Source organism: Cinclus cinclus, chromosome 9, assembly GCF_963662255.1.
Source record: "Cinclus cinclus chromosome 9, bCinCin1.1, whole genome shotgun sequence".
Taxonomy (NCBI): Eukaryota; Metazoa; Chordata; class Aves; order Passeriformes; family Cinclidae; genus Cinclus; species Cinclus cinclus.
Window position 1 is genome coordinate 27,141,987 of NC_085054.1, and position 12,639 is coordinate 27,154,625.

Genomic DNA, 12,639 nt, shown 5'->3' on the forward strand with positions numbered 1-12,639 from the left:
TCGAAGGAGCCCCGGGAAGGTGAATTACTGACACCGGGGGGGAGGTCGGGGCGGAGCGGGGCGAGGGCGCCTGAGGGGCCGCGCCCTGAGGGGCGGGAAGGGCGGGCGGGAGCGCGCCCGTGAGGCGGCGCGCGCGGGCCGCGAGGGGCGGGGCCAGCGTGGGGGAGCGCGCTCCGCCCCGCCGCCGATAGGAGGGGCGAGCGGGGATGGGCGGGGCTATGGGGCAAATTCCGCATTATGATTGGGTGATGCTGCTGTCAATCCGGGGCGGCCGCCGCGGCCGTGGGGAAGGAGGGGGAGGCGGAGAGGAAACAAAAACAATCGCCCGGGCGCCGCCATCTTGGGCCGGTTCTCCGCACGCCACACGGGTGAATGGGTAGATATGAGATTACCACGGGGGAGCAGCGGCAGCAGGGCACCGAGGGCTGTTCCGCGCTGCCAGCGACACTCGGCGGGCTCTAGGCACGGCCGCCGCCGCCCGGAGAGAATCCCCCGGCTCGGCCTTTTCGTCTCGCCAGCCCCTAAGCTGCACTGCTGGAGGGACAAAGTTGGGCTGAGCCGCGCTGCCTCCGCCACCCGGGAGACCGGAGAGTTGAGCCGGGGTCAGAGTTAGGGGAGAGGGTGACGAGGGGATCGCTCCCCGCTCCGCCGTGTGGGAGGCGCGGGGAGAAGGCTCTGCCTCCCCGCCCCTGCCGTCTCCTGCTGCTCGCTCCTAGGAGGAAAAGGAAAAAGAGGAGGAAAAAAAAAAAAGAAACGGCAAGAACTGGATTGAGCTCGGAGGGGTGGATTTTGTGGAGTCTCCGTGTGAGCAGCGGCGGGGCGGCGAGGAGGAGATGTGTCCGTGAGGAGGGAGAGGAGCGTGGATCTATCCAGGACCCGTGAGGAGCCAGGAGCTTGGCTCCATCCAGCCTCAGCCCGCCGAGAGGCACAGCCGCCTCCCTTCCAAAGAATCCCAGTTCTCCTGGAAGCACGGCACTCAGCAAGGATTTGCCACAAAGAATATACCACCTTCCGCCCCAGCGCCTGGATACTGCATTTTAATTTTTTTAAAATTTTTTATTCCCTTCCCCCATCCCCCCACAGCCACTCTTGTGTGTTTAAATACCAAATATAGCCTCTTTGCGGGGGGAGGGGATGGAAATCTCCTAGAAGAATTGGAAATCTTGCCGGGATTCGGGAGTGCTGGTGCTGGAGAAGGGCGGTGAAGACGGGGGGATGCGCTGCTCTTGCTGCCTGGCCGAGGACTAGAGATTTGCCACTTCCCGGGAAGCCCGAAGGTTTGTTTGTTCCCAGACTGTTGTTTCCCTTACCCTATCCTGGGCTACGCTAAATCCCTCAGCATTTATTAAAGAAAACCCACGTGTAGCTGGTGGCTGGTTTTTAAGGTAGTTTTTCATCGACAAACTGACAAAAACTTCCTGCCTTCGCCCCGAGGTTTGGAACTGGAATGGAGCTGCTTTTCTCCCAAACACTACACGGGGTGTGAAGGGGGGGAGGCAGGACGAAAACATCGCCTTGGACTGATCCCGATCCGACCCCCCGACACTCGCACCCACGAGGGATGATCCTTCACGGCGCCTAATGTGGAAAACACTTGGAGACTCAGAGACCTCGTCGTGCTCAGCAGCTTAATTGTTGACTTATTCTGTTTTGGTTTTGTTTTCTTGTTTATTTTTTTAAAGTGGATTCGTAGCATTACTTTTATGAATTGAATTTTGCCACCGTTTGTACAGAAGCCAAATGACACGTGTGTTTTGAAACACGGTTCCAAATATATTTATCCCTCCCTCAACCCGGATTCTCTCTAGAAAGAACCGCGGGGAGGTCGTCAGTGTCTAAACAAACCTGATTTTTAGTGTTTTATGAACACTGCTTGCTGCAGAAATGTTGCTATAAATTGCTTTATAACGGTTCAGCAAGAAGGGAGTTTTTTCCAGCTTGCAGGACCCAGAAAACTGGATACTTAAAGTCACTTAAATGTTTTAACAGCATTGGAAAATGGGAGCTGCTACGAAGTTGGCGTTCGCTGTTTTTCTTATCTCTTGTTCATCAGGTAAGTGAATGTTCCTGGATTTGTCACTTGAAACGGAGGGCTTTGGGGTCAGCTCTTGAAAACTTGGGCTGGCTCTGTATGAATGAGAAGAAATCTTTTTTCAGGTGCCAAATGTTTGTGGATGGCAGCAACTGTAAAGGCAAAAGCTGCTTTCGTGTTTACTCTTAAAAATATATGTAATGTAAGCACTTGAAACGTTCACAGCGCTTGGATTTCGGATCAATTGTGCGGAATAAACGTGGAGACATAACCGCCTAGTGTCACATAAGTAACCTGGCAGCGCAGTTATCGGTGTTGGATGCTGGTTTTAAATAAGAATTACGCGGCTGAAATGCTCTTTCCTTCAGTTTGATCTCTCTTACCCGGCGCTGTTCGCTGGTGAATAGCGACCTTCGTTAATGCTTCATTAAATCGGAATAGGTGCCGCTCTGAAAGGCTGAGCTCGTCCTTTGGTGATGGCGAGGGGCGTGTGCGTGCAGAGATGTACCAACAGAATTGGGGTGAAAAGCCAGGCTTTCAGTTTCTAAAGCATGATTTGTAACCCTTTGTATTTTGCTATTTGTTATGTCACTGCCTTGTAGCGCAGAGGGGAAAAAATCGACTGATTTTTCTCTTTAAAACAGCAGAATTTGAGGTTCAAGCGCCAGCTCTGAGTCCTGAGAAGCGAGCGGGGTGTGAGGACTTCCCCACGCTTCTCCAGGAGGAAAATTGCTATGGCAGCAACCAGTGGTTGGGCAACTGTTGGTCCATTTGTGCTAGGAGCTCCACCAGCTTCGCAAAAAGCCCTGTCACGAGCTGTGTGAGGATCTAATGCGAGTTTACAAGCCAGCCTGGCGCTCCGTGCCCGCATTTGGAACGTGTATTTAGTGCTCTGGGTGGGTTTTTAGCATCCTTGCAGGGTGTGCAGAGCTACACTTGTTTATCGGTCTAAAAGCTCGCAGACGAGTGCTCGGCCTCCCCGTGTGACCGGGAGGAGGGAGTAATGAGATCCCTGTAACGATGCCTTTTAAATTTCCAGCCTTAGGAGCTGGAGGATTTTGCTGAAGAGGCCGTTTTGCTGTGGTTAGTAAATGGATAAGTCTCGTCTTGTGTCTGTAGTGCTATCGATCCGCGCTGTGTGCGCTAAGTGTGCTGTGAAATGGCGAGCGCAGCCAGGGAGAAACCCAAAATCCCTGCCTGTGCTAACCAGGGAAACGGCACAGCGGGTTAAGGACAGCCAGAAGGTTGTTCAGGAGGTTTAATTTTTATTCTTCTTTTGAGACAAAACATGATTTCTGACGGTTTTTCCTCCAGCAGTGTGTTGTCTTTTCCTAATGCCTGATTTTCAGCTCAGCAGCGTTCCTCTTAATTCAGCAATATGTTTTGTAGGGAAACTTTTCCCCCCCTCTCGCTAGCAGTTTCTGAAGGACTTGCTGCCATCTGCTCTCCATATCTGTCTTTCTTCCACGTCCACCTCTAAGATCGTTTTGCTTAGAGCACAGAATAGTGGTTTTTGTTGACATTACCTATCATGCTTAATAGAACAGCTAAGCAATAAAGAACGTCTTTTTCTTTAACATTTCTTGCCCGGTTGTCCTTGGTAAGGCGAAAAGAGTGTTTCTCTTGCCTGTGAAGAATTAATCTTGGCTAAATGAGCAGGAAACTGCCTGCAATCCGAGCTGCTTCTCATGTTAATGACATTGTTTTGGTGGTTATGCCAGTATTACACATTAAGTGTTCCGGTACTTAACAATTATTATACTATTTTCTACTCACACCAGGACTGCAGACACTCCAAAATTTTAGGCAAGTCTATAAATAAATAAATTCAACAGCGTACTGTTTGGTTTGTGATCAGGACTACAGTATTATATAAGATTTTAAGCTTGAACTACAGGCGTTTTTATGAGTAGTGTTCCTTTAACTGATTTATTTCAGTTCAAAACCCTACCTGATAAATTGGTGCTAATGTTATAATCACCAGAACTTTCTTTTCCAGTCTTTAGCGTGCAAATCAGTTTGCCCAGGTTCCATATTTTGGAATATTGGCAATGGTTGAGAAAATCCTGGAATTCAGGTATAGAGATGCCTCTCTCTGGTGTGCAGCTACAGCTCCTCACAGGCTGTTGCAGCGACTGGGGGTTTGGTTTGCTGTATCTGTTCATTTATTTTTAAATACAGCTATTTTCTGCAGATGTTTACATGGCCAATTAATACTGGAGTTCTTTTAATAGGTGAAAATGTTGTGGTTTTATTCTGCATGGTGGGTGTGGAAGTTCTCTTTAGGTTCAAAGCGATTTATTTTATTATCTGTAAACTGCTCTATGAAATCCTGTAAATGTACTGTGAATGGACAGGAATTTCCAGTGAGTTTAATCATCTTTGTTAAGAGAGTGAAAATATTTCCCCGTTCTGACTAAGATATTTGAAAAAGAACATCTGTGTTGTTATTAGGCTTTAAAATATTTGTAGATTGAAGTGGGTGTAGGTTTGCACCCATCTGTAGGAACTCCAGAGGCTAAGATGAATACATGTTAACTAAACAAGAAAACAAAGTGCCCGGGTCAAGGTTCTCCATGTGCCCTCTAATACACCACTTAGATAAAGGTGTGTACATGTTTGATTTCAGAAGGAGCAGAAGATCCTGAAGTAATGATAAAATGCTTCAGAGCAAGCTTTCTGTGCCTCTGCTGTAGGTGAGGCAAGATTGTAGGAGAGCTTCACAAGAAAACTTGTGACTGAAACAGCTTGTTCATCAAAGTAGGCTCTCTTCAGATATTATCTGTGTGCTCCCCTCCCCCAGGGAAGTGTGGTTGTGTTCTGGTGGTTTTGTGATTGCTGAGCTACACTTCAGGACATTTCAGGAACACAGAATGGGCACTTTGATGATTTTCTGAGATTTTCGAAACATACACCCCATGCAGCTCAAAGTGTGGGAGATGCTGAAGTAGTGGGTTTTCCTCACCCATAATCTTAGTTTAAAATCTCATTGTTCCTTTTATTACTCATAAACTCCTCATTTCCCAATCCATTAACTCTTCTGAGATACCTGCTCTGCCCTTGGTACCTGGGTGGTCCCTCATCAAAGTACTTCTGCTGTGTCCTACAGGAAACAAGACCTGAATTTTTTTAGAACTGAAGCTAAAATCAAGCTAAAAATCACCTAAAGTATGAGAAAATTGCTGGTCCTCTCTATTTCTCCTATTGCCTGATCATTCCCAAGCCCCTCTTGAGTAATGTAGCTGAAGGTACTGGCATGTCCAAGGTAACCTTTGTAGTTGGAGTAGTATTTTCACTGCATGGAGGATGTTTTATTCTCTGATTTTTAATTTATTATTCTCCTGTCTCACAGCAATTATTATTAGAGAAAATAATTTTTAAATTGTATCTTTTTCCCCCCTAAAAAAACCTCAAATCTATCAAGAACTGTGAAACCTTCTGTCCATGGTATAACTTTAGAAGCTGAATGGTTGGGTGTCCTGAAGGAATTGAGGGGGAACATGAGACTTTTTCTTTGATTTTACTTGTGTAATGTCTTTTTACTATCTTTTCATTATTAACTTGGTAACTTTTGAAAATACTGCCACAAGTTTGGAAACATCTGTGAAGTTGTTTCCGCTGGTGTGTTCACTGCGAGCTGTCCATGATTGTGGTTGGACTCTAATCACTTTATTTACTTTATTGTGGGGCAGTAAACCACTTCGGAATTAGTAGTGCTTTTAAAGTAAAAATTCCTTTATTTTATCAGAGGGTACAGGTTTTTCTATTAGATGTATTACTGCTGGACACTCCTAATGTTGCTGTTGAGAGCAGGACTTGTTTCATTAAACAAACCTATTTAATAAAGTTTTCAAGCATACACTGATTTATGGAGAAGTTGATGTTATAAATTATTACAGCTCAAAAATCTGTTAACTTTATAAGTAACCTGTTAATACTTAACAGTTACAAACCCTAAATCTTCTGGGCTCTCAAAAGAGCTGTAATTGTGCTAATGCAACATCAGAACATGTGAGCATCTTTCTGGCAGAACTCTGCTTTCCAAACATTTCCGGAGAGATGCTGCTGTCATGAGTTTATTTGCATCTCTACCCTTCACACACGAGGCTTTGCTGAAGGAAAAGCTGAAATAAGTTTGTTTGCATATGCTGGGTGTAAGTTGAGGGGCAGGTGTTCCTTGGGAGGGAAAAGCTCTTTTATGCAAGAAGAGAATTACTGTTAGCAGGAAGAATAGTTTTCAGCTGGGTTTAATGGAGAATTTTTGACTTTTCCCATTCCCACCTTTCTGGAATTTTGGGGTAAAATCCCCTAGGTGTTGAGTTTGGCTGATTAGCAAATGAGGACAGACAAATACCTTTTTCTCCTTCTCTGTTTAATCATAGACATTACTTTTTTTTTGGTTTTTTTTCATATCATTAGTTCTAGGGAAGGGGAAAAATAACTGCCTCCAGTGTTTTTCATTCCTATTCATTCTAGGTTTTCTTCCAACCTTCTTCTCCACTTGTAGTTTTTCCAGGTTGTAAAATGAGAGAGGCTGACAAGGAATCTGATTGTGGAAGAGGTTTCTTGGTGTAGGAGAGATGCATTTCCACCACTTAATTAGCTGAAAGCAGCGCAATGCAAATGCCTTCTGAGCTGGTTGGTAGCATCCATGAGCTGTTAGCTCTCTGATGTTCCTGAAAATGAAAACTCCGTAAAAAGATCACGAAAATTGCGGATTTTACAGCCAAGTTCTTGTGTGATGAAATCTTAATGTGTTTTTGTTGCCTTGGTGCTTAAAATTCGGCACATCTTATTTCCTGTTATTTCCATATGGAATTGAAGTGATATTGGATGCCAGTGACTTTATGTGGCATCTCTTGTCTTCTTTCCCTGCACTGTCTGTGTGGTGGTGGAGGGTTTTTTCTTCTTAGAAACAGTTTGTGACTACAGTGCCAAACAGTAGAGCCATATTTAGGCTTAATCCCCCAGAAAATGAATATTTACTGCCATGTTGTTTACGTTGCATATCTCTGCGGCCAGGAATCCCAAATGTACATTGGATACATCAAATCCTTCAGTTGTTGGTGCAAAGAGAGCAGGGAAGGGTTTTTCCATTGCATAATTATCATCATAGTTTCACAATAATTTAATTCTTGATGGGGAAAGTCAACATTTATGGTTTTCTTCAGAATTTCCTAGGCCAAGCTGTAACTGGAAACAAGAAAAACAGAACATTCTCTTACTAACTGGCGACATAAATCTTTGATTATGTGGTGAGAGGTGTTAAAAAAACCCTTGGAAAGGAGGAAGCTTTTGTGGGAGCCCTACTTGTTCCTGCAGCTGGTGGCAGCACTGGTGGTGTTGGGATGGGATCAGCTCGGGCTGGGAGGTGCTGGAGGTGTGAGGTCCTGCTGCTGACAGCACCTCACCACAGCTGGGTGCAGAAAATTGGGGTTTTTTTTCTCAAGTAGTTCAGTGGAAAAATGTGCCTCTCTTTGCCAGCTCCTGTTCCCCAGTTCTCCCAGAGTAATTAATCCCATTTCATCATACAGAGGAGGATGAGTGGGATGGGAGCCTTCACCTCTGTGCTCTTGGGACTTTATTTGTGAGGTTCTCCTAATGAACTATGCTGGGATTCCTTCATGGAACAGCTTTGTTATGGAGAGAGTGAGCAGGGGACACACTTGCATTGTGTGGGTGCCAGCAGAGGTCTGAGCAGTGGCCCTGCCACCCCAAATCCTGGTGGCTTCACAGCAGCAACTGCAACACTTGTGGGGGTGTTAACTCCGTGTTTTGTTGGGTTTGGAAGGGAAATTAAGTGTTTCCAAATTCTAAAAACACCTTGTGAAAGGCTTGGTAATTTTGTGTTCAGCTGGTGTTTCTGGTTAAAGTGGTGCAGGATAATATGTTTCACTCAGGATGCAGGCATTACATTACAAATTACAACCTTGTAATTAATTTTGGTGTTATTCTGGAGTTGCTCACCAAGGTGGCTGGTTGGGAGTTATTAAACTGCTCCCCTTGGCCCTGATGGGATGTTGGGGACTGTTAGTTGGCAAGAGGGCTACAGAGTCCTTCAATTAATTTAAATGGCTACATATCACCTTCCCAGATTCCTTACTTTGTTCAAGTGTAACTTTTTTTTTAAGGATTTCTGTGGGTCTGTAATTAGGTGGTAATTCAATACAAAATGCTGAAATAGTGTAATTAAAAGCAAACCCCTATGTACTCTTAACTGTGATGGGCGTGTAAGAAATGCCCAGATGCATTTCTCTGCTTTTATAACTCTTTAATTACATGAGGGAAACATTGTCTATAGCTAGTCAATAGATAATGAAGAAAAATGCTATATCTTGCCCAAAAAGAGTATTTCTCAAATGCTTTTGCTTTCTGAACTTTGAGATACTCATCTGCCTCATTAAAACCAAGAGAATTAAGATTGTGTTTTGCATTTACAGCAAAATTGTATATTGTAATTGCAATACAATTTAGGCATTGCGGTCTGATCTGGTTTTGGTTTTTGCCTAAATGAGGCAGTTGTCACACTTGGGAAGATTTCCACTTTCTCTAATGATGGCAGCAAATGAGTTAAGTTTTGCTGGTTTAATTTTGAACATTGACACCATTAAAGCTGATACCTGAGAAGTGACTGAAAGAGTTTAATCAGAAGGTTCTGTTAGAAAGGATCTGTATAATTATTTTGAAAATGCTAAGAATCTGTATAGTTCAGAATTGTTACTTTTTAAATAGGTTTAACTCTTTATCCCTCAATGGGATGCACATAAGAAAAACAATTTTCTAACAAATTGCAGAGGTTCTTGGGGCAGATCGGCTTTTAAAGTTGGATGCTACATCCATACATTATAGAAATGCAGGAGGGGGTGCTCAAAAACATTTAGGGTATGATTTGTGTATTTTCTGAAAGATACCAAACTTTTTCTGAGGGCAAAACATGTTTTGTTTTGTTTCTGCTTGTTTGGTTTGGGATTTCCTTGCTTGTTTCTTTTTTCTGGAAAAAAAATGGAAACGAGTAAGGCAATTCAGTGATTGTTTTTAATTTTTTTTTTTGTGTGTGTGATTGACTGTAGATGTAAAGAATGTTTTAGAGACGATCTGTGGCTGGTCTCTTCTGCCTGTTTCTGGAATTCCCAGTGAATTGAGGCTGCGGAGGGAACACAAACCCCTGCTCAGCTCCCAGTGCAGCCCTGATAGTGTTGTAGCTTGTGCCAAGTGGTGTCTAATGAGATGACACAAAGCACGGTCTGAGGGCCAGTGCCAGCAGGCAGCACAGGCAGGGCTGAACCAGAATTCCTGCAGCTTCAGCACTTCAGAATTCCCTCATCTCCTGCCTGAGAGCGCGGAGCGGGTGCCATTAGTGTGCTGTGAAAACACTGGCATCGTTTACTGCCTTCAGCTCAGCCCTGTGTTAAACTGGGAACTGCCCCACTTAGAGAAGAGCCAGCCCACAGCACCCCATCACCTGCCTGGGATCAGGGCAGCATTCCCTGGAGCCTGAGCAGGGATCTGTGCCCAGGGAATGGCATGGGGTGCACGTGCTCAGTCTGGGACCGGTGGCCCGAGGGCCAGGGGGCAGTCCTTGGGCCAGCTGTGGTCTGAAGTGTAGATGGATCATTTTCTTTCTTCGAATTATGTATTTCATATTTAAAGGTGATTCCTGTTCGAGATGAGCATTGGCAGTCTGGAGGCAGGCCCCGTGCAGTTTTCTGTAATCTGCTGCCTGCCTGGTCTTAAAGTCACTTTTTAAATGTCACTTCATCATAAGGGCTCTGAGTACAAATGGTCATTTCCTCTTTGAAACGACTTTTGAGTGTAGAGTCCACCAAACCTTCAGGTTGTGTCCACCCATTCTGTTTTGGTGCAGCGGGTGGCGTGTCCCGAGGCTCAGGACACCACATTTGTCCTTGTGGAATTCCATGAACCTCCCATGTGCCCACCCCTGGAGCCCGCTGGAGTGCCATCGCTGTCACTGACTGCAGCCCCCTGAGGTGTGGCACCACTTCCAGAGAAGTCTGAACCAAGGTGGGTCCCAGGGAAGCCCTTGAAGGTTCCTGCAGTGCTCCTCATCCGCCTCAGACGGTGCCCTACAGCAGCAGCTCTGTCCCATCCCAGGCTGGCTCTGTCTCCAGATCCCTCTGCTTGCTCCCTGAGCTGATTTTAGTGGCTCTCAGCAGCTTCCTGCCTTTTGGTGCCTCACCAGCTTGTGATATAGAGGTGGGTTTTATTTGTAACTGAGGCCTGGCCTTATTTTTTCAGGTTGAGAGCTCTTATCTCACCTAGATAACACTAATCTCCATTCCTTAAATGCTGCCTAAAGATTGGAGCGGTCTTCATTCTCTCATCTGGATTTTGAAGATTTGGATTTCAGTATGAGCACATAAATTGAAATTTGATCTGTTTTTAAAAGCTATTTTTAGGTATGACCAATCATTTTGTCAAGCCTGCTAGCATGAAAAACTGTTTCCTTCTAGGAATTTCCACATAAACAGGGAAGTGGTTTAATTTTGTTGTTGAGTTACAGTGTTGAGTGTATGAGACAAAATTAAACTTTGCAGTAACTGTTAATTTTAGAAGTTTTTGCTGGTGTTTGTCAGTAGAGGGTACAGATAGTTCTCTTTAGCTCACAGCAATTACATGATGGAAGAGTTTTCTTTAAATACTTCTGTGTTTCAGGGTTGAAAAACATTCAGGCTGTGAAAGTTGCAAAGTGTCACACAATTGGAATTACTGTACTTTTTATAAAGAATTAGGTTATTTATTTTTTCATCATCTGCTTATAAAGCTGCTTTAAAAGTAGCATAGAAAAGACCATTGGTTAAATATTCTCATTTTAACTCTCTGATCTTAAATTTTGGAAAGGGTCTATTTTGCAAGTTGTCCCTGAGGATAATTGAATTTAAATTAAATTAAAGTAAATCGTGTTAAATTTAACACCAAGCCCATCAAAAAGATTTTTCTGCAATGGCTTTGGAAAGTTGTAACAGCTTGGTTACATTTTATTTAATTTCACCTTGTGTCACTGGGGCAGACCCCGGCAAATTAAGGCTCGTCTGACCTCACCCATTTGGGATGATAGAGATCAGAAGTGAGCTCTTGATGAGTTTCTATGTGCTGTGCTTGTTCTAAAACCCAGCTGTGAAAGCGTGATTAATTTGTGAGAAGGTGATTTCAAACCGCAGGATGGTTTTGCTTCCATTCCTGCCCCAAAATCAGCATTTACCATTTCTCCGGGAAACCACCCGTGGGAATAGCGCTTTCCGGTGAAAGTTTTCTTTTCCTGTTCAGTTAAAAAAGTTCTGAATCACATCCTTTTGGGTCAGAGGCTTCCAGGGAAGCCAGGAGAGCACAGATCCCACTTTTTATTCCAGTGGAAATAGAGTGGTTCCCTCCTGAAAAATCCTGGTGCTCCATTGTGCAGCTGGACTTTTCCAGTGGCTTAAAAGTATTCAGATAGATGGCAAAATTAATTTCCTAGAACCTCGTTTGCAAAAATATTTCTCAAAATTTAATAGTCCCAGAAATTTTCCTCTCAATGTCACAAATGCTTTGGTGATGGAAGCTTTTTCATTCGAAGTGGAGATGGGAGAGAGGAGGTAAATGACTAGTTCCCATTTCTTCATGTGTAAGAGTAAAACATGTGTGTTGTAACTTAGTTTTGATGAATTTGGGATATTTACATGCTGACAAAGTGTGTTCTGCAGGAAGCTTCTGTTGCCCATCTGACCTCCCCACTGTCTTTCTTCATTCTGAAACAGAGGTTCAGCAATGCAAAAATTGTAGAAGTAAGCCCACAATATCCACGATTTTAAGTTGTTCCTCCAGCAGTTCAGCCAGATTCAAAAACGTGTTAATCACCTTCTACTTGTCCAAAAAGGCTGGTTTAGTTGTAGGGTATTTAGGAAAAACTGATGGGAGAACAGTGAGAGTTCCTCTTTGTCTGATTCCTCACCCACATCCCCATTTTGTGCTGAAGTCGCTCCTCACTCCGGGCTCTGCCTTCGTGGCTCTTGGGTTTGGGCTGGGCTGATCCAATCTGCTAAAGCAGCAGAAATGACTGGAAAAATCAGCAAGGAGCTTTCTGCACTCAAGATCAAAGGCAAGAGTTGGGTGAAAGATGATGGAGCAAGGAAAGGGAATGATGGAATAAGGGCTGGCAGGGAGACTGCCTGCATTGTCCTAGGAAATTAATTATCAGGGGAAATGCCACCTCAGTGTTGGTGAATGGTGCTGTTCTGTGCATAGATTGGATAAGAAAGGGAAAATGGCACAATTCATTATCATTTTATCAGCAGAGGCTCCTAGAGAAGCTTTGGCAGTCCCTGGATCCCTGGAATTTTCCAAGGCAAGGTTGGAGCAACCTGGGATAGCGGAAGGTGTTCCTGCCCACGGCAGGGGCACCGAGTGAGATGAGCTTTAAAGTCCCTTCCGACTTAAACTGTTCTGTGATTTTGTCATTCCAAGGAATAGGTGATAAAATTTACTGCTATCTCACAGGTTCTCTGGGAACTGTGAGGTGGGAACTAAATAAAAGATTCAGACTGACACAATCACAGAATGGCTGATACAGCGGTCAGTAAAATCCAGTTACATCTCAGGTTTAAGAAAAC

The 12,639-nt window shown here is 44.4% G+C and overlaps 1 protein-coding gene across 2 annotated transcripts in view; it reads left to right on the forward strand.

The window, feature by feature from the left end:
• The first annotated feature begins 257 nt into the window (after nt 1-257).
• The window catches only part of ACVR2A (activin A receptor type 2A), a 49,509-nt gene continuing 37,127 nt past the window's right edge, over nt 258-12,639 (forward strand). For both annotated transcript variants that reach the window (XM_062498126.1, XM_062498124.1), the window contains exon 1: nt 258-2,053. In XM_062498126.1, coding sequence (XP_062354110.1) covers nt 1,999-2,053 — 55 coding nt within the window. In that variant the 5' untranslated portion in view covers nt 258-1,998. The remainder of the gene's footprint in view (nt 2,054-12,639) is intronic.